The sequence below is a fragment of the Panthera tigris genome, chromosome C1, assembly GCF_018350195.1.
Source record: "Panthera tigris isolate Pti1 chromosome C1, P.tigris_Pti1_mat1.1, whole genome shotgun sequence".
Lineage (NCBI taxonomy): Eukaryota > Metazoa > Chordata > Mammalia > Carnivora > Felidae > Panthera > Panthera tigris.
In genome coordinates, this window is record NC_056667.1 from 201,548,285 (window position 1) to 201,568,572 (window position 20,288).

Below are 20,288 nucleotides of genomic sequence, written 5' to 3' on the forward strand. Positions count from 1 at the left end.
TAAGCTATAGCTGCAAGTATGTGGATGGCAGAAAGTAGCGAAACACGTCGTGATAACTTGCAATAACACACTCCTGAGGCCCATAGACTGAGCCCTGCCGGGTTCCCTTACCTCAAGGCCAGTGGCCAGTCTCAAAGGCCTGCCTTTCCCACATGGAGTGGCCCAAGTCCACCTCACCCAGAGTCCAGGCCCCCCAAACTCATCAGGGCCTAGGGAGGACAAAGCCAGGGATCTCCGCCTCCCTCCTCCCCAGACAACTTCGGTGATGCCCTTCCAGCCATGGCACAAGCAGCTTTCCCTTGTCAAGCAGAGCAGTGTGGCTCCCCAGCGACCCTCTCTCATCCCAGGAAAAGTGCATTGCTTCCTGTTCAGTTGCCAAAGGGCTTATGCTGTATTTTCCTCAAAGCAAGGAAGCCACCTGCCCTGAAGGAGGAATTTAAAACCCCTATCTCGAAAGAGCGAATCTGCTGGAAGTTTGACCAATAGCTGTTTTGCCCATTTCTATCTAGTCTTTGAGACTGGAGTTGAGCCTCAGCAGAGCACAGGTGAGGTGTAGGGGGCGCTGCGGTCTGCCTGCTGGTCCCTTTGCTCGCTGTGCAGGGCAGATATACGCCCGTGTTTCCTGTGAGGGGAGACAGCTTTGGCAAGGTTAAGAGGCCTTAATTCCCAAGTAGCTCCAGGCCCAAGGCTCTTTTTGCCTCATTTCTATGTCCACCACCTTTGTCCAAGGATGCCTCCTGACATGCAGGTGAGGGGTCCTCTGGAACGTACAGAGAGAAGGGTTGGGGGCAGGTGGAGAAAGGGAGAAAGTGCTCCCTGCCCCCAGGTGAATGCCTGTAGTGATGTCTCATAAGCCTGGTCTACAAGCTGCTATCCAGAGTTCAGCTACTTTTGCTTAAGTTGTGCTGGCACTTTGCCCGTACCACCTCACCCAGTCCTAACCTCAGTCCTGCACGACGTACATCTTCCTGAGGCTGAAGGGAACAAAGCAGCTGTTCTAGAATTAAGAGAGGCAGTAAAGAGGTTAAGCATGCCCGGGTTCGACTGCAAACTCCACTATATACAATTTGCATTTCCTTGGGAGAGTTTCCTTCAGGGCTAGTGACTGAAGATTCAACAAGCTGGCGTATGTGAGCGCCTTGGAGAGAGGCTGCCAGCCACATGGGAAGCACAGCACAGAGAACTGCTTCCTTCCTGGCCACCATTCAGGGCTTGAGAGCCAGGCTCTGCAGCCTGGCTCACCCATCACTATCCGCATCTCCTGCGAAATGCAGCAGGGCCCAGCTCCCCACTGAGGCCGGAGCCGGAGTCTGGAAGCAGAGCCTCCGGAAAAGCGTAGGAGTCCAGGTTGCAGCTGCACACACGACACACTAACTTTATTTCACGTTGATACAAAAGTAGATTTTTCTAGAAATGTTCTCTTGTGCCAGAGGGAGAGAGTTGAGTGGCACGTGGCAGGAGGGCGGGGGAGGAGGCCTGAGGGAAGCAGGGAGGGCGGGGGCCAGAGCAGGGGCGTCACAGAGGTAGGGGAGCAGGCAGCAGGGGCTGGGAAAGCAGGAAGGGCTGGGGGTGGCGGCCCTTCGCCCGGTTCTGTCCACACAGACATAGTGGGAGCTTCCAGAACAGGAGATGGGGCCAGGGAACTCAGGCAGAAGACTCTGGGTGGAATTGCTGCCCATGACTCTCCTCGGCTCCTGGCTGTCTGCCAGCTCCCCCCATGGGACATCTGGGCTCTGACATGTGAGAGGCTCCCACTCCCCCTTCCTGACACTCCTCTTGGATGGCTGGCCATCCCCAAGAGGGACCAAGGTCGTGGGGCTGGGGAGTGAGGAGTGGGTACACAGATGGATGCTCACATAGGCAAAGAGGGAGCAGAGGCTGGTTGCCCCCTGAGGGGCCCCAGGGGTCTCACTGGGGCAGCGCCTTGAGGATGGCGTTCACCTCCTCCGCCACAGCAGTCAGAGCAAATTCAAACTGGTCCTGGGGAAGGGCAGTGGGAGGATGGTGACGGGGAGCACCGACCTCTGCTTGTGCACCAGGGGCGCTTTTGGGAGGGGGTGCTGGGGAGGTCACTTGGGAGAAGGGGGATTCCTCCTGGGGAAGGCTGGCAGCTACGGTCAAGGCAAAGAGGAACAGTCACCTTAGAGCGGACGAGGCCGGGCCGTTGGTCACGGACATGCTCCAGGGTGGCAGCGATGTCAATCTCCTTTACTCCTGGAGGTGGGAGAGGAGGTTGTCCAGAGGAGGATAGGACCCAGAACGCCTGGAGCATCCTGGGTCGGGAGGCTTGGAGGATTGGGCAAAGCCTGGGGGTGTAACAACCTGTCCCTCCTAGAGCTCCTGTGAGCCTGGGTTCTGGAAAGTCTGATCAGGGGCTGGACTGCAGGTACCGTGGGGAAGGTCCTCACCTTTTGCCATGCGGTTCAGTACCATGTCAATGAGGATGTAAGTGCCAGTCCTCCCTGCACCGTCGCTGAAACAGGAGAGGATGACAGGCTCAGCTCAGGACCCGGCAGAAAAGGGGAAGGGGCAGAGGAGACGGGAGGCTTAAGGTGGCGAAGACACTGGTGGAGCCATTAGGGTCGGCTCGAGGACGGCGTAAGTGAGCTAAGGAGGCAGCAGTCATAGCCCCTTGGCCCTGGGAACTGGGACTTGAGTGCGGAGCCTGTGACCCATGGGGTGTCATTTGGGTAGTGGGCCAACCTAAGAGGAGATCCCCGGCTCAGTCTTAAGGTGAAGGCAGCAGGAGGGGATGGGACCGCCCCTTCCAGCCTCTGGCCAGGCTTTTGTTCAGCAAACTTTTTGTGTCAATGGCCAGACGGTACACGTTCTCCTTTGTGGGCCAAGTACAGTCTCTGTCATACATTCCTTTTTTTTTTTTTTCCCCTTCAACCATTTAAAAATGTGAACACCAGGGGCGCCTGTGTGGCTCAGTCGGTTAAGTGGCCGACTTTGGCTCAGGTCATGATCTTGCGGTCCGTGAGTTCGAGCCCCGCGTCGGGCTCTGTGCCGGCAGCTCAGAGCCTGGAGCCTGTTTCAGATTCTGTGTCTCCCTCTCTCTGACCCTCCCCCGTTCATGCTCTGTCTCTCTCTGTCTCAAAAATAAATGTTAAAAAAAAAATTAAAAAAAAAATGTGAACACCATAGTTAGCTCATGGGCCATTAAAACACACACACATACACACACACAGATAGTGGGACATCTGGGTGGCTCAGTCAGTTAAGTGTCCAACTCTTGGTTTTGGCTCAGGTGATGATCTCATGGTTCATGAGATCAAGCCCCGCATCGGGATCTGTGCTGACAGCGCAGAGCCTGCTTGCTATTCTCTCTCTCGCTCTCTCTCTCTCTCTCTCTCTCTGCCCCTCCCCCTCCAAATACATACATACACACATACATAAAACTAAAAAAAAAAAAACAAAAAACAAACAGATGGTATGTTGAACTTGGCCCATGGGCTTTAGTTTGCCAGCATCAAGGCAGGCAGCATGCATAGGAGATGTACCCGGGGACAGAGAGAGGGCAGGAATCATGAGTGCCCCCACCTCAGAGCCCTCTGGCCTGGGCTGTCCTGTCCCCTTTCCTCCCCACCTCTGCCCACAGCCCCTCTTCACGCACCTGCAGTGCACAATGATGGGGCAGGAGCGGCCCCGGTAGCACTTGTTCACTTTCCTGCAACAAGAAATGGGTGTGAGGGTGAGGGGTACCAGCACCCACCTGTGGGCCTCTCTTTCTTCCTTTTCTCCCCACATGCCCAGGGCAGAGGAGGGAAGAGGGCTGGAGAAATGAGTCAGGGCTGGAGGCAAAGAACCAGAGATGGTGTGGGTGGCACTGGGCTTGCCCTGTCACTTCATGAGCTAGGTGCCCACGCTGTGCCCCTGGAACAACAACTAATTTAACCTCTTTGAGCCTCAGGTTTCTTACCTGCGAAACGAGGGCGATAATAATAGTAACCTTCTTAGATTTCTCACCGTGATTACATGAGATAATTCGTGTACAGAATTAAGTGTAAGGTTTGACATACAGTAGGTGCTCGATAAATGCAGTACCGTTAATGATAATACATATTAATAGTGACCTCTGCCAGAAGTCCAGGGAGAACAGGCTTTCTGGTGACTTCAAGGGTGGCAATCTTGTCACATTCCTGCTCTGCCCCTCCTTTACCACTGTTCAGGTTGTTCCCCTCTCCACTCAGGCTCCTTGGAGTCCTTACTAGCAGTGAGGTCAGGCAGACCTAGGCACAAAGCTCTTTTGGCCAGGGGAGGACCACTTCTCAGCTCTGAACATTATGTTGCTGTCTGTCTCCCTGAATCAGCCTCATCTCAGCACAGGTGTTTTGTGGTTGGGTCGTATTTAGACTTGGGGTCCACTTGGACCCCAGACTCTTTTCTGCTACCCTGATTGCTGCTCTCTCAGGAGGGAACAGGGGGTTTGTCCCTTCCTCAGTGGTCCAGGCTAACCTGCCCTTGTCCCTTATGACTTTTCTGCTTTGAGAGTCACCTGCAGAAGCCTGATACCCCCAACGGGCCAGGGCTAGGGAGGATCTCCTTAGGGGATATTAGATTGTTTCAGGGGAAACTTGGAACTTAATGGCCTTCCCGTCTGATTCCCCCAGGCTTGTAAGGGCCAGGTGACTTCGAATGGTTTTACAGGAGTCCATATGGTTTTCTAGCAAATTGGCTCATGTGTTAGAGAGCTGGGGTTGAACAGAAGTTGCCGAAGTAGTTCCCAATCATTTAATAAGAATGACCATGAATTGCATCTAGAATTAATCGAGCCCTCGCTGTATGCCAGGCACGTAGATTTTTTTACAGACTTTATCCCATTGACTCGTGTAACAACTCCCTAAGTATGGGTCATCATCCTCATTTCACAGGTAAGGAAACAGGGAGATCAAGGAACTTGCTCAGGGTCACTTTTAGCACTTCAAAAAAATATATTTTGCCTTTCCTCTGGTGGACCTTCACTGAACCATACTGATTAAGCAGCAATTTGTTCTGGCTGTCTAATGCCAACTGAAACTGAGTTTACATAATTCTGGCCTGAAGCAAAGAAATGTAACCTTGTAACTTACCTGTGCAGTCTTAAAAAAACGGTCCATGCACATAAGGAGTTTTTAAATGAGGAAAACAGGAAATAGCTCTATTACCCCTGGCACTGCTTTTGAGACACCTGTGCCTCAGGCATCAGGGAGCCCAGGTAGAAACCATTATCCTGAGGCTCAGAAACTATCCTCAGCTTCCCACCCCTGCTCAGCACCTGCAGACCACAAGGGGGGGGGGAGGGGGGCAGCAGTGTGGGCGAGGCCCCACTAGGGGCAACACACTCCTTCCTCAGCCACCTGTCTGGGGAGTGGAAGACTGGATGCTGGAGGACTGGCCTGGTGGTGGTTTTGTTGTCAGAACTGGGTAAGTCCCCTAGTTAGCTTCCTGTCCCAGCCCCCACCGGCTCCACGGAGTCCCCAGGAATCCGGAGATCCTCTGCAAGGCCTTTGATGGTGTTTGTCTCCTCTGAGTCAACCCCCCCCTCCGCCAGCCCCCAGCTCTCCCAGCAGCCTTCAGGGGGCCCCTGGGCCCACAAGTCCTGATCGGATTGTCCTGTCCATGCAGCGGCCACACCTGCCAATGATCACTTTTGTGACTATGCAACTGGAGAGCGAATACTAGCTGCAGATCACAAAAATGACACTGGCAGCCGTGAGAGGGAGAGAGACAGAGGAGGAGGGGGGAAGAAGGACAGAGTGGGGAGACAGACAGAGGGAGGGTGAGAGAGAGATGGCAGGGAGGTGGAGAAAGGGAACGGAGGACAGAACAGGGGAGAGGTGCAGGGAGAGAGATGTGGAGATAAAAAAGTGGGACACACTCAGCCAGTGAGAGAGACCAAGAGATGAGGGGAGAGGCAGAGTGAGGAGACAGAGAAAGGAAAAGAAGGAAAGAGAGATGGGGAGAAAGAAAAACAGAAGCAAAGAAACAGCAAGTGATAAAGAAGGGGAGATGGGCAGGAGGGAGTGAGAGAGGAGAGGAGAGGGGACACACGGAATGTGCTGGAGCTCTGAAAGAGCAGCACAGGAGAGGCAAGGAGGCGGGCACCAAGTAGAGGGAGAGAGGGCGAGAGGGAGGGAGCTTGGACTAAGGTGAATCTGGGGGGAGGGGCGGGGGGGGGGTAATGGAGAAGGAGCCAGACCTGGGGAGGTAGGGAGAGAAAGGGGCGAGGGGGACACAGCCAGCAGAACGAGAGCGAGAGCGAGCAGAAACGGAGCAGGACCACAGGGGTGGAGGGATGTGCACAGACAGACAGAGCATCAGTCCGGGTTGGGGGGTCTGGATGGCGGCGGCTGGAGGTCAGAGGCGGAGGCTCCAGGTCAGGCTAGAGCGCCCCTCCCCCGCCCCCCCCCCCCCCGAACCCCCCGAACCCCTTGCTGCCGTGCGGACGGCTCTCTCGCCGGCTCCTCCGAGCCTCTCTTGGGGCCGCGCCTCCGCGCAGGCTCAGGACGCTCACCTGCGGAAGTCCAGCAGCGGCCGGGTGGACGCCGGAGTGCCCTCTGCCGGCCAGCTGAGGAAGTGGAACTGCGTGAGCGTGCGCGTCTCCTGGGTCTGCACGTTCTTCAGGTAGAAACTGCGCACCAGGAAGTCCTCGCACCAGATGTGCTCCGACACCAGGTTCACCTGCCCGCGAGGGAACCCAGGCCTGAGCACGGCAGGGCCCCTCCAAATCCTCCCGGCTTCCCAGGCCGGTTCAAATTCTAAATCCTCCAAGAAGCTTACCCGACTGCCTGCTCCAACTGTCCCAGCTGTCCCCAAGCCCCCTAGTCGTCTGCGTCTCTTATCTGCCGCTCAGGACAACCGGTGGTTTTTCCACCTAGACACAACTATTGCGGGCTTCTTGAGGTCAGAGCTTCTCCTTCCTCTTCCTCACAGAGTCTAGCAAAGTGTCTGTGCTACACACACCACAAAGCTTGATGGACTTCTATAGTTTTATTCTTTCTCTTTAACCATGAGCAACACCAATTTTTAAAAAGTTTAGAAAAGACTGCCGAGTGCTCATCTGATGATGGAATACCTACTCTCTGGGTTCAGGGCTCACCTGGTGATGAGAAGCTTCTAGTGTGCTCTTACTGACTCTTGTTTTACAGGAGGGGCACCTTCCATGTGCCAGGAACCTGTTCCTCTTTCCTCGCCTGGCTTTGCCTCTACCCAGTTCCCCCCCTACCTCGCCTCTCTCCTAAGGAAAAAGTTTGTGTCTGCCTTCTATGGGCAACCTATGTGACTGATGGTATTTCTTTCTTGGCTTTGGCTTCCGGGAAACTCAGAGCTAAGTGAGGCTCAATTAAAGTAGGTCTTAATGTTGGTCTTTGGTTTTATCTTCCCTGTCTCATATACTCTTGACTCTTAGTTGCTTACCTCAGTTTTGGTGGCTTTATGGGTTCGTTTCTGTACCTTTCACCTTCGGTCCCTATAAATGCTTTCTGGCCCTAGACTGGACACATACGTGTAGATGTACATGTATGTGTGAATGTGTGTGTGTGCATATGGATGTTTATATGCATATACGTTCATACATGTATGACTGGTTCTCCACCCACTCTCTCCATTCCCACTGTCCCCTGGCTATGGGGGCCTTGCTGACCTCATATACGTGGTAGAGGGAGGACCCCTCATCTGGCCAGTAGCGGTCACACTGCTTGACAGCATCCTCCACCAGTGGGGTCAGCATGACGATGACAGTGCAGCCACTCTCCCACACCATCTAGGGACAGAGACTCCACTCTAACGTCTCTGGGCCCCGGCTGGCCCCAGCTGCCCTCAAAGGCCACTGGTCCCTGGAGAAGCCCTCCTTCCAAGAACTTACCTGCCAGAAGTCTGCGATGGTATGGGACAGCGGGCCCTGTGTGGCTATGTAGGCTGGCATTCGAGGGTCGTGCTCAATCTGGGGCAGGGAAGACACATCATGAGCCAGAATGGGACATGCTCCTGGTGAGAGGCTTGGTCCAAGGGAGCAGGCCAGGATGTGGGTGAGCTTGAGAAACCCCCATTTCCAAGCCAGGATACCCGGCTTCACAATTCCAGGGCCTCAGGTAGGGTGGGTGGTGACCAGAGGTAATGGAGTTCATGCAGGCAGGATAAAAATGGGGCAGAGGAGGGGGCTGGAGCTGGGGCCACTTACAATGGGGCTGGCGTTGATGTAATCACTCCGAGAAGGGCTGCTCTCCACCTTCAGCTTGATGCGAGCGTGATCATCTGCACAGACCCCACGTCTCACCTCAGGTGCCCCTCGGTCATTGGGGTGCCGGTCCCTCTGCCACTTGACCTGAGCCAGGTAGCCAGCCCCTCCCCCAAGCCCTCCAGAGTTCCCAGCAGAGAGAGGGCTGGGCCAGGCTGGCCAGCAGGACTCACAGGGCAGAAAGTCAGGGTGGCGGTTCTTTTTGATGTTTCCCTCCCCCTGGGCGGTGGCACAGGTGTTGGGCTCTGCCTGGTAGGCACACAGGGCCTGCCACTCCTTGGCCAAGCGGTCCCGGTTCCGCAGATGGTCCTCCATGTACGCCTACGGGGATAGCACAGCCTGGCTCCGGCCCACACCCTCAGCCCTGCCTCTCCCACCATCCTGTCCCTTCACCGGCTCTGGGCCCGGGCCCAGTCCTGACCAGAATCATGTGCCCTGTGGAGATGTCCATGTTGGCCTGGGCGGGTTCCTCGCACCAGGATGGCGTGCTGCTGTGGGAGCTGGGGCTGGCCTGGGCCGCATCACTAAACTGGGAGGACACGCTGCTCACGCGAGAAGGTTCCGGCGGGCCCTCCGCCCGGTTGAACAGGGACTTTGTGGCCATGTGCTGGCGGCACAGGTCCTGCAGAAGAAAAATCAGGCAGGGTCCCAGGCCCCTTGAACCCTTTTCAGCAGAGTCCTGGGTTCAATTCTAGGCTTATCCTTGATTGATTTTATAGGAAATCCTTCTCCTGTGGGGTAGGCTTTTCTGCCCTGGACCTCATCCTTTTCAAGGGTGTTCTGTTTGGGGGGTGCCTGTGAGAACTTCAGATATTAGAGGGGAATCCCAGAACCCCAGAATTGTTGCATTGGGAAGAACTTTAGGAACCTTCTCCCAATTCCCATCCGTTCGAAATGCCCCCACAATACCCCAGCTTGGGCTTCTGTAGCCCCTGCCTGGATATTCCCAAGGATGTGTGCTCACTCCCCATCCAACACCCCACCCTCACCCCATGTGCGACCCAGACTCCCAAGCCCCTTCCATTTCCCTGTCATCAACCAGCTTTTGGGGCTGCACACCTGGTACTCAAAGGTAGTGTCACCATGGGCTCCCTCGGGCCCCAGGGCTGCCAGGCGCTCCTTGTCCCGCTGCCGTGCATGCTGCCGCACACACAAAGCCACTGCCAGAGCCACCAGCAGCCCGGCCACACCCGCCAGGGCCACCAGAGTGAGTAGCACGGAGCGCATGGGAGAGGTGCTGTGGGCCGGCCGGGGAAGGACTGCGGCCGCCTCCTCCCTCTGTGGGAACAAGGCTAGAATCAAGGGAAGTGGCGGCAGGGGAGAGGTAGGAGCCGTTCCTCAGCCCTGTCCTCCCCTGCCACACTCCCTGCTAGGGTGTCCCCTGGGGCAAAGCTGAGAGGGCAGGGCATGGTGGCACAGGCAGAAGGTTTCAAATAGACCCCAGGTCCTCCTTCTCAGTCCCCATCAGACCAGCTCAACCACACTGCACTGCCTGAAACTTACTGGATGACCCCCCACCCCCCACCCCAGGAGTTTTTGCATTTAAACAATGGATGTAGAGAAGTTTGGAGACACAGCTTGGAATCGAATAGTAGAATGGGAGGCATCAGTGTTGGATGCAGAATAGAAATCTATTTTGAGTTTAGGGGTGCCTGGGTGGCTCAGTTGGTTAAGCGTCTGACTCTTGATTTCAACTCAGGTCGTGATCTCATGGATTGTGAGATCGAGCCCAGTGTTGGGCTCAGTGCTGACAGCGTGGAGCCTGCTTGGGATTCTCTCTCCCTCTCTCTCTGCCCCTCCTCTGCTCACACTCTCTCTCAAAATATTAACTATAATTAAAATCTATAAATTATATGTTTTATAATTATATTTGAATTTAATGTCATTTATGCATAGGATCTTCCCTTAAAATTTAGAGATTTTGTTCCAGAAGGCTATGGACATCTCAGGTCGTTACTCCAAGCAGGAGTATGGAAGGCTGGTCCAGCAATAGGGGCTGGGGGTCGCGGGAAGAGCCGCCACTGGGGCCATCTGCTGGCCAGAAAGGAAACTGCAAGGGGGAGGGCTGCTTTGGCAAAGCCAGCGGGCCAGCCAGGTACAGGAGTTTCAGCTCTGGTTCTCCTGCCAAGTTTGCCCCCATCTCTTGCGGGCAACGTCAGCCCTCTGGGGTGTCAGCTGATTCTTCAGTTCTCATACCTGTCCCACTCCTGTCTGCAAGATCTGGAGCCCTGTCTGTGCTTCCAGTTCTGATTTCACCAGCCCTGCAGGGAAGATGTAGGTCAGACTCTCTCCAGCCACATGTGGTCCCCACCCCCTGTCATGCTATGCTAGGTGGCAGGCAGGGCCTGTGTGCGCTGGAAATATTTCAAGGTGGGGGCATCAGCCACAGGCCTAGGAATGTCCTACTAGGGCTGGGGCTGGGACCAGGCAGTATTTACCAGCTTGCTGGGTAACATCAGCCAAAGACAGGTTCTGTTCATTATGTCGGATGCGGAAGGTGAGGGCCGGTCCCACCACACTGCCAAACAGGAGCTATATTACTGCCTCACCCACCACAGACCCCAGACTGTAACAGAGAGGCCAACTCTGGCCCTCTCCCCATGAAAAAAGGAAGCTGAGGCTGAACAGAGATGCCCTATAGGGATGTTTGAGGCCCAAGAAATGCTGGAGGAGGCCAGCATCCAGTGTGTGTGTGTGTGTGTGTGTGTGTGTGTGTGTGTGTGTGGCAGGGGTGCCTGCCTTGGCCACTCACCAAGACTTCGTCTTCCCTTCCTTCCCTGAGTCCCACCAGCCACCTCTCCCCTCAAGCTACCTTCTAGATACCAGATACCAGCCCCACCTGATGTTGATGAAGCTGCCCGAGGACACGTGAACATGCTCAGCTAGGATCTCCAGCAGCTTCACTCCTGCAGCCAGACTCAGGGGCCTGGAGGCAGGGAGCGAGCAGAGAAAGGAAAGCGGGGATCCTTTTAGCCACTTCCTTGAAACAAGCCACCTCCAAGGATGCAGAGCAGCTCACTCCCCACTCCAACCCCCATCCAGTTCACATCTGGATTTCTGCTCTCTGTTTCCATCCAGGCAGGCCAACCCACCCCCTCCCCCTCCGGGAGGGTAGACTAGAAATCTTCCCCAGGCTGAAGCCCTTACTTCTGGTCAGTGACAATGTAGCCGTACTCCTCTGCTGATGGCTGAGCTGAGGGCGGCCTCACCACTGTGGGCTGGCTCTGGCCCAGGGAACTTTTCTTCTCCAGCAGGACCGGTGTGGCAGGGTGGCCAATAGCTTTGGGGGGCTCAGAGGATCCAGAGATCAGCACCTGCTGGGCTTTACTGGAAGTGGGGCTGGCAGTGGGGTATCCAGGAAGGGAGGGTGTGGGGGGCGGAGGCTCCACTGTGTGTCCACCCTGCACCTGCTTTTCCACTGTCTGTTTAGAAGAGAGGATAGAGGGGCACCTGGGTGGCTCAGTCGGTCAAGCGTCTGACTTTGGCTCAGGTCATGATCTCACAGTTTGTGAGTTCAAGCCCTGCATCAGGCTCTCTGCTGTCAGCACAGAGCCCGTTTAAGATCCTCTGTCCCCCCTCTCTCTCTGCCCACCCCTCTCTTTCTCCCTCAAAAACAAATAAGCATTAAAAAAAAAGAGAGAGGATAGAGGTATGATCTCTGGACAGTAGAGGGGATAGGGGAATGGGGGTCCACATCCCAACTCTGAGGTCCCTAAAGAGGACCTCTGGACTTGTTTCTTTCTACCCCCCAGGGCCCAGGGCAACACTGGGCACAGAGAGGTTACCCAGAAAAGTGACTCAGGTGGATGAATGGATGAATAAAGGATTGAATGAGTGCAGCGTGGTCAGTAATGGTCTGCAAGATGGGGCTGGAGTGGGGAGAGCCTCTGGAGTGAGGGAAGGTGGCGTTAGGAGAGAGGTGAACAGGCTGGTGATAGGTTTTAGACTTCTGTGTAGCCACAAAATCGCAGAAGTCCAACATGTGAGAGAGAGCTCTTCAGGCTACAGGGGGGCTAGGAGCATGCATGCTTGCAACTCCCCCTTCGCCTAGGGATCCTCAGAGCAGGGCCTGAAATGACTACAGTGAAAAAAAGCAGCGAGTCGAGAATTCCAGTTTCTAGACCCAGCTCTGCCATCAACCTAAAGTGAGATCTTAGGCAATGACTTGCAGTCCCTGGGCCTGGGTCCCCCCCTGCTCCCCGCCGCCCCAAATGAAGAGGTGTGGAGGACACAGATTTGGGTCCCGATGCTGAAGTTTAGATTTTGACAAGGGGGTTTGCTGGCAGGGGCTCTGTGGGCCAGGGAGGTGCCACAAACTCACTTTCTTGTTGTCAGCTCCGACATTTACAGCCCCTCCTGTAGAGACAGGAAAAACAAGACTTTGGGCAAAGGGTCAAGGCCAAGGCCAAGGTCCACACAACATGGGCGGGAGAGAGGGCCAGGGGCCCCGAGCCTGCTGTGGCCTCTTTTCCCTCAGTCAGTGACCCAGCCCTGTCTTTGGTCTGATCCTAAGCGTGGCCTCAAGCCTGTTTGCTTCTACCTTATAATTGTTTTCTCAGCTTCTCCCTGTGTTATTGGCTGCACCTCTCAAAACTATTCTTTATTCAGTCCTCCCCCTACCCATCAATTATTGGCTTCACCTTTGCATTGGCCTCTCCCTTCCTTAGAGGCTGTTATCATCCACCCACCTTCCTTGGTGCCTAGTGATCCCTGCTCATACCCCCTGTTGGCTTCTTCCATTACTCCCACCCTGCAGTTCTTTCCTGCTCTAACTCAGCTTACCACCCCACTCCCTTGCTTCCTGCTCTTGGCAGGCAATGACCCTGTGCTTGTGTCTCAAAAGAACTCCCTTCCCTGACCCTGACCCTGACCCTTCCTCTCTAGGCTGCTCCATGTGGTCTTGAGAGATGGGGGCAAGACGCCATCATGGAGCTGGTAGTTGCTAGTTTCTCTGCCTGGACACTCACCCAGATTTCGTCCTGAGCCCTTGGGCAGCAGCTGCAGCAGGGTTGAGAGGCTGGAGAGCTGCTCAGGGGTCAGCTGACGCAGCTCCACCCCATAGCCCGCCAGCACAGATGCCAGTCTCTGCAGAGTCACATCTGCTGGGAGCAAGACGCAGAGCTTATGGCGAGAGGGTGGTGGTGACATGAACTTGTGGGATGTGTTGGGGGTGGGGGAGGGAACTAGCACATTTAAGAGCTTCTTTTCAAACACCAGGAAACTGATGCCCTCCACCTTCCAGCCCTTGTCCACACTTTGGGGGGAAAGGCCTTCCTAGGGCCAAGACCAGACTTCAGGCCCACCATGGACATCGTGACTCTCCAGCTGAAGGGAGTTATGTCAGCTCCACCCCCTACAGTATCCCCACTGCCCACCTAGTGCCTGGCAGAGATTAGGTTGTCAGTGGACATTAATTAAATGTATGAATGACTTTAAGGGCAGATTAATGAATGCATGGATAGTTAGGAAGGAGACCCCGAATGCAGCGCCCACAGGAGGGGAATGGATGCTGAGAACTCCATTACCTGGCTGCTCTGCTGGAGAAGGAAGCTTCTCCCTGTGACCTTCTAGCCCTTCTTCCTCGTAGCCCTCTGAAGAATCCTTTGGCCGGCTGCTGCCCCCTTGCTCTGGCAGCCTCGGTGCCCTGGCCCTGCTGGGCACTGGCAGCTCCTGGGCCAGGTAGAAAAGCCCTGATTCCTGGAAAAGCTGACCAGGTGAAGGCCCTGGAGGGTCCCCGTAGGAGTGGTCAGAGTGAGCCCCAAACATGCCCTTGGAGGCAGTTCTGCTGAAGAGGGCAGAAGGTTCGGCCTTGGGTATGGGGCCGACACTGACCATCCCGGGTGAGCTCTCTGAGCCCCGAGAGCCATCGCGGGAGCCAAACTGTGGGGAAATCAGAGATCCAGGTGAGAGCAGATGTCAGGGCTCGGGGATAGGTGTTGGGGTGGGGCCGGTGTTTAAAGCTCACCTGATGAAACAGGTAGGGCTGCAGCAGGGCAGGTTCATAGCTCAGGGCAGGGTGGGGGGCCTGCGGGGGTAGCAGCAGATGCTCCAAGAGGGGGGGCAGCAGTTCAGCCTGCAGAGAGGACAGTGGAGAGCCCACCCCCCCACCACTGCCACCCACTGGAGGTTGAGGAAGCCGGTGCTGGGCAGCAGGGGTGGAGCCAGTAGGGATGCCCTGTAAAAGCAGCTCCCCAGCAGAACCAGGTCTCCTGGGCACCAAGCCAGATCTGGGGAAGAAAGCAAAGTGTATGTGTGTGTGTTGGTTGCACGGGGCAAGAGTGTACAGAGCATACAGGACACAGAGATGGTGGGACCAGACAGGCTCAGCAGTTTACAGTAAACCTGACCTCTTAAAAAAAAATGAAGTAGTCTCAGGGAAAGAGACAGTAGCATGGGGAAGGACCAGAGGGCCAAGCCTGGGTATAGATCATTGCCTCCCGGGTAAGCATGCCTGGGTCCCCGAAACACAGCGGCAGAGGTTAGGGAAGAGTGAGGCAGGGGATGGAAAAGGAGAGAACGGGTACAGGGGAAGGCAGCCAGGTACCTCTCTAGATAAACTGGGGCTACAGTTTGCCTCGTTTCCCCTATATTCATAGGCCCACACCTGGCCTTCAAACACTCAGTACTGTGCCCCTCGACTCTACCCTCCCACCCCACTCTGCCTTTTTTCTCCTGGTATCATCACTTGAGCCCCACGACCCTCATTTACTTTCCTCTGCTTTGCAGGGTCTGAACAATGCTTTCATAGGCCCTAACCACAAAAAGATGATGATCTTTCCACATATCATTCCACATAGCAATGAAATGGAACATTAAACAACTTCAGTACGACAAAACTCGTATTTGTCCCATGCTGACCCTTTGATGCTTCTTTTAAATTATGAAATGTCCAAGTTTTCAAAAATATTTTTTTGCTGTTTTGCTGGATCCCCGGGGATGAGCTCAGCTCCTACTAAGCATGTGAACACGCCAGATGACCACTCCTGAACCTCTTTTACTTGTGCCTTAGGCTGCTGACGTTGGTGGCCACTTCCCTCTGTCCATTAGGAAGACCACAGGCCCACCAGCCTTTCTGTGCTCGAGGTGTTGAGAAAAGATGCCTACCTGTCCCTTGGACGGGGCTCTGGGGGGCGAAGCCTGGGGATGCGCTCCATCTCCTGGGAGATCACATACTGGGTGAGGTCATCGTGCCAGGACAATCCTGCCAGGGGACAGGATAGGGTGAGGTTGGCTCGGGACAGTCTGAGCGCCCAGTAACGGTGAAAATCAAACCCGCACTCCCTACCCGGCAGTGTACTGAGTTTGGTAGAGCAGAGGGGCAGTGGAGGTGCTCCAGAGACTTGGTGGCTGATCTGAGCTGCCCTCTTCCCAGTCTCCGGTACAGATTTGGGAGTCAGACTGCCTCCAGTGAAACTAAGTTTGCCACTTACTCATTGTGTGACTTGGGGCAAATTGCTGAACCTGTCTGAGCCTCAATTCTCTCTTCTGTAAAATGGGGGTTTATACCTCCTAAGACTGTGATAATTAAAATAACCTAATGTAAAATGGTATGAACTGTACCTGTCACGTTGTGAAGTTTAAACAGCTTCTCTTATTATTGCCATCATTATCACTCCTATTCTTATTTTTGTTGACCCTGAACCTTGCTTTTCTTTATTTGTAAGGTGGGAAAAAGACATACTTCATGGGGCTGTTGTGAAGATCAAGTGCAATCAGGGAAATGAAAGTGCTCAGAAAACTCCAAAGCACTGCACACGTTTTAAACCTTCACCACCACCCCCGCCTCCACCACCACCATCAATTATCTTGTGCTGACGCAGATCTCCTGTCTGACTCTTGCCTTTCATGAAACTGCTTTCAGGAAAGGTCAGTCACCTATTCTAAAGGAATAATCTCCCACTCTCTACTCCCATTCCTTCTTCCTTGCTTCTGAATTAATAGTCTGCTCTTAACTCATATTCTAGGATCTACTAGCATCGATACTTGCCTTCTTGCCTATGAACATTAGATAGCTCATCCTATTTAGGGCCAATCCCTCCAAGTTAGGCACTAGATTTCATCCCCTACTATCTACTCAAGAACATCTTCTCTGCAATTTCCCCCTATTTCCTATATGATCATTTTTCTCTGCTCTCTACTGAATTATTCTCTTTAGCCTACAAACATGATGGAGCTCCTTTCAACTTAAAAAGTTACTGCATGACCCCACATTCCTCTCCAGCTCTCACTCCATTTCTTTCCTTTTCTTTGCAGCAAGACTCCTTGAAAATGTTATCTGTGCTGGCTGTATCCAATTCTTTTCCTCTCATTCCCTTTGAATCCACTCTATTCAGGATTTTATTCCCACCTATTCTACCAAAACTATTTTCATCAAAATCGCCAGTGACTTCTGCATATCTAAAGCCAGTGGCCAGTTCTCAGATCTCATCCCATTTCATCTGTCATCATTATTTGATACCATTGATGGCTCCTTCCTCTGCAATACACTTCCACTTGGCTTCTAGAACACGAGACATTCTTGTTTTTCCTCCTACCTCATTGGTTCCCCTTTCTCCGTCTCCTTTGTTGGTTCCTCTCCTTGTCCTGGTCCTCTTAATATTATAATTCTCTAGGCCTCTTCTTCATATACACTAAAGCCTTTGCTTATCTCATCTACATCATGGGTTTAATTGCAATTTATATCTCCACTCCGGAATACTCCATATTTCAAAACCCAACCTCATACTCTCAACTTCCCACTGTACTTGAATGAACGTCTTTTTTTTCATTTTTTATTTATTTTAGAGAGACAGAGAGAGAGTGAGAGTGAGAGAGAGAATCCTTAGCAGGCCCTGCACTCAGCACAGAGCCTGACATGGGGCTTGAGCCCGCAACCCTGGGATCATGACCTGAGCCGAAATTAAGAGTCAGATGATTAACTGACTGAGCCACCCAGGTGCCCCTTGAAAGAACATCTTAAATTCCTCCCTGCAACCACCTGGTCCATGCAACATTCATCTCTTACATGAGTCACTGTGGTAGCTTTTAATGATCTCCCTGCTTCTACCCTAGACTCCCTTTAGTCTATTCTCAACAACAGCAGGCATGGCCCTTTTAAGGTAGACGTGAGATTATGCACCTCTAGGCTCAAAACCTTGTGATGGGTTCCTCTTTTACTTAGAGTAAAGACAACAGTTTTCTTATAAGGCCCTACAATGATCTGCATCTCTTCCCCCAATACCTATCTGACTGCACCTTCCACTTTCCCTATCACTCCTCTATAGCCACACCATAAAGGTGTTCTCCATGATGTTCCTCAAACTCATGCTCCTGCTTTAGTAAAGGCTTTTGTTCTAGCTGTTTGATCAGCTTGAAACACTGCCCCCAGATAACCTTCTGGAAAACACCTCCACTGCCTTGATGTCTTTGTTCAAATTTCATAGTCTCAAAAAAGTCTACCTTGACTACCCAGGTTGATGCTGAAGCTTCCTACCCGACCATTTCTGACCTCTTTATCATGCTGTAATATTTGTAATTTTTTCCATGTCACTTATCACCTTAAAACATGCTATATGTTTTCTAATTTATATATTGCATTCCCTCCCTAAATTCCAAAATGTAAGCCCCAATACACACAGATCTTTGTCTGTTTTATTCCCTGATACATCCCAAGCACCTAAAACTAAGCTTATATGGTAAATCCTCAATAAATAGTTGTTGAACGAGTGAATTTTATGAGTGGAGTGATCTGGCCGAGCACTCCAGGATTCATGGTTCTGGAGCACTCAGTTCCAGGGACTGCTCTGGCCCTAGGGAGACGGATGCTGGTCTCTTCCAGTGGCTCCTTCTAGAAGCCTCCTCTAGACTCTTCCAAAGAGTCTGAGTGTGGACAGCCCGCCTCTATGGCTCCACTCCCCACTACTGTCTTGCTCCCTTCTCTAGCAAGGTCTGGGAAGGTGAGGCTCCAGAAGTAGGTGTGAAAAGAATGTTTCATAAAGAGAAACCCTTGAGTCAGGTGCACGCTCACTTCCCCACCCTATACAACCAAGTTTCCAAGGCCTCTCTTTCAGTGCAGCTAGACCTCACCTTGGGACATGAGCTGTCGGAGCACACTTTGTAAGCGCTGAAGAACTGGGGAGGTGACTTGCAAAAGGGGCCGGGCTTGCCCCACTCCCACCTGGCATTGTCCAAACAAGCCATCTAAGAGCACAAAAGTGGTGTCAGTAGGGGGCTTGGACAAGAGGCTTTCTAAAGTCCAGGTTGCAAATGGGCACTATCCTCTCCATCTCCTCTCTTGGCTTCAGAACCCTGCTCCTTCAGGCCCTTCCCACTTCTCCCCACGACTAGTACCACTTCCCACCCCCCCGACCTCCCCCACACTTCTTTCTTGTTGTGTTCCCCATCTTGTAAATCCTATGCCTGAGCCTCACTCACCCTGAATACAGACTTCAAGGTGAGAGCAGAGTCTGCGGTCAAACAGACAGCCTGTAGGGGGAAAGGTGAGCTGCTCAGACATCCACACACATAGAATGGTCAGAGGATGAACAGGCTGGGAAAGGGGGAAGGAGATGGGGTCCATTCTTTCATTCAAAGAAAGGATTGAAGCTGGGAGGAGAGTAGGGAAGAGGCCTAGAATTCTTAACAGAAGGAAGCACAGGATCTGACTTTGGATTTTAAGGATCTGAGAGCCTGGATAGTTTCCCTAAAAACCTCAGTTTGCTTAACTGGGTGATGGGGAGAAGCCTTCCAGGTGCATGGGGGTAGTAGAGGATCATATACTTCTACTCTCATAGAATTACTACGAGGACATTTTTGGCCAAATTCTGAGAAGGGACTTTCCTCCCCAAATCTCCCAAAGCATCCTAACTATGATAAGTTGGGACTCAGAAGTGATGGAAACCCTAGCACACCTTCCCTCCGTGTGGGAAAAGGGTAAGGGTGGGGTGTCTCTAGGGCAATGCTCCCCACACTGTTCCTGAGGTCAGCGGCCCCAGAGCCGCTGGCGCTGTCCACGGTGCTGAAGATCTGAGCCTGAGGCTGCCGAGGGCTAGCCTGGAAGCAGTTATGGGAGAGGGAGGGGAGCTAGGGTCAGGAATCTCCACAGACCTGACCCCTCCACCGTTCTAGACTTCATTTGCCACCCTACCAACCCACAGTACCACAGGAAGTACCCTGTATTGGCCTCCAAACCAGGTGGGGAAGGAGGGCGTCAGTGAGGCTGCGCCCCTTCCCCCACGCGCCCCACCACCCCACCCTCCCCCGGCCCATGAGTCAGCGCTGACTGTCTCTGTCCGCTCAGATGTGAGTCAGCATCAGCCTGGCTGTGGGGAGGGGGACAGGAAAGGACCCCTCTCCCTTCACCCTCTTTTGCCGCCTCCCCTAGCTGTCTTCCTCTTATTGGAGATTCGATCGCAGCAATCTGCCTCTCTGGGCTTAAAGAGAAACCCTGGTCCCTCCTTGGGTCTGATCCTCTTCTGGGAGCTGGGATCCCGATGCTCTTGACCCTGATTCCTACCGCCCGAACATCAGCGCTGCCTCTTCCCACCCCTATCCCCTACCCCCAATCCCTGAGCGCCAGTCACCACTTCTTTGGCGCCTCGGCGCGACTTGCTTCTCTCGTGGTCTTGTAGCCCGTCTCTAAATCCTTCTGTCCATATGCACCCCCATTCCTCCTCCCAAACCCGCAATCTTTCCCGGAGTCTGTTTCTCTTAGGTCCCGCCCCCGTATTCCCAGCCCCACCTCCAGCCCTACGCCCCTTTCCTCTCAGTCGCCCTCTCATCTTCCCCATCTCACAGTGCTTCCCCCTACCCTACTCCAGACATCACACATTCTACCTGAGCTTCCTACCTTCTCCCCACCCCCCACCGAGTTTTGCTCCCGGCACCATACTTCCCCCGCCCTCCCCCCCCCCCCCCCATTTCCTCCTGACCGTGGGCACTAATGGCGCTGCAGCCTCCCGGGCGGCTGCTCAGCAGCAGGAGGCAGACGAGCACCCGGAGACCCCCGGATCCCCCGGGACCCCCAGGCCGCCGCGGGCGCCGCATCCTTCGGGGCTCGGCGCGCTCGCTCCCCTGCCACAACCGCAGCAAC

At 53.8% G+C, this 20,288-nt stretch overlaps 1 protein-coding gene across 2 annotated transcripts; it reads right to left on the reverse strand.

The window, feature by feature from the left end:
* Nucleotides 1-1,437: 1,437 nt before the first annotated feature.
* Nucleotides 1,438-20,266, reverse strand: PTPRN (protein tyrosine phosphatase receptor type N). 2 transcript variants are annotated; one of them, XM_042997655.1, is made up of 23 exons: nucleotides 20,128-20,266; nucleotides 18,632-18,682; nucleotides 18,284-18,397; nucleotides 15,323-15,419; nucleotides 14,184-14,445; nucleotides 13,744-14,098; nucleotides 13,186-13,317; nucleotides 12,540-12,574; nucleotides 11,366-11,640; nucleotides 11,058-11,144; nucleotides 10,657-10,736; nucleotides 10,415-10,479; nucleotides 9,278-9,496; nucleotides 8,640-8,840; nucleotides 8,392-8,539; nucleotides 8,162-8,235; nucleotides 7,847-7,924; nucleotides 7,625-7,744; nucleotides 6,497-6,663; nucleotides 3,617-3,670; nucleotides 2,409-2,473; nucleotides 2,141-2,214; nucleotides 1,438-1,980 (listed from the first exon to the last, which is right to left on the reverse strand). In XM_042997655.1, exons 1-23 carry the CDS (start codon nucleotides 20,240-20,242, stop codon nucleotides 1,909-1,911), a joined length of 2,940 nt encoding a protein of 979 aa, XP_042853589.1. In that variant the 5' UTR covers nucleotides 20,243-20,266; the 3' UTR covers nucleotides 1,438-1,908. The 2 variants fall into 2 exon arrangements, with proteins under 2 accessions (XP_042853589.1, XP_042853588.1); XM_042997654.1 differs by lacking the exon at nucleotides 11,058-11,144 and having other exon boundaries at nucleotides 20,128-20,242.
* Nucleotides 20,267-20,288: the final 22 nt, after the last annotated feature.

Bases quoted from the DNA above. Each gene is read 5' to 3' on its own strand.
- PTPRN (XM_042997655.1), bottom strand. From the start codon at position 20,242: ATGCGGCGCCCGCGGCGGCCTGGGGGTCCCGGGGGATCCGGGGGTCTC. The intron at 14,099-14,183 runs GTGAGCTTTAAA...ATTTCCCCACAG, and splicing joins AGCCCTACCTGTTTCATCAG to TTTGGCTCCCGCGATGGCTC. The intron at 3,671-6,496 runs GTGAGCGTCCTG...TTCTTGTTGCAG, and splicing joins CCGCTGCTGGACTTCCGCAG to GAAAGTGAACAAGTGCTACC.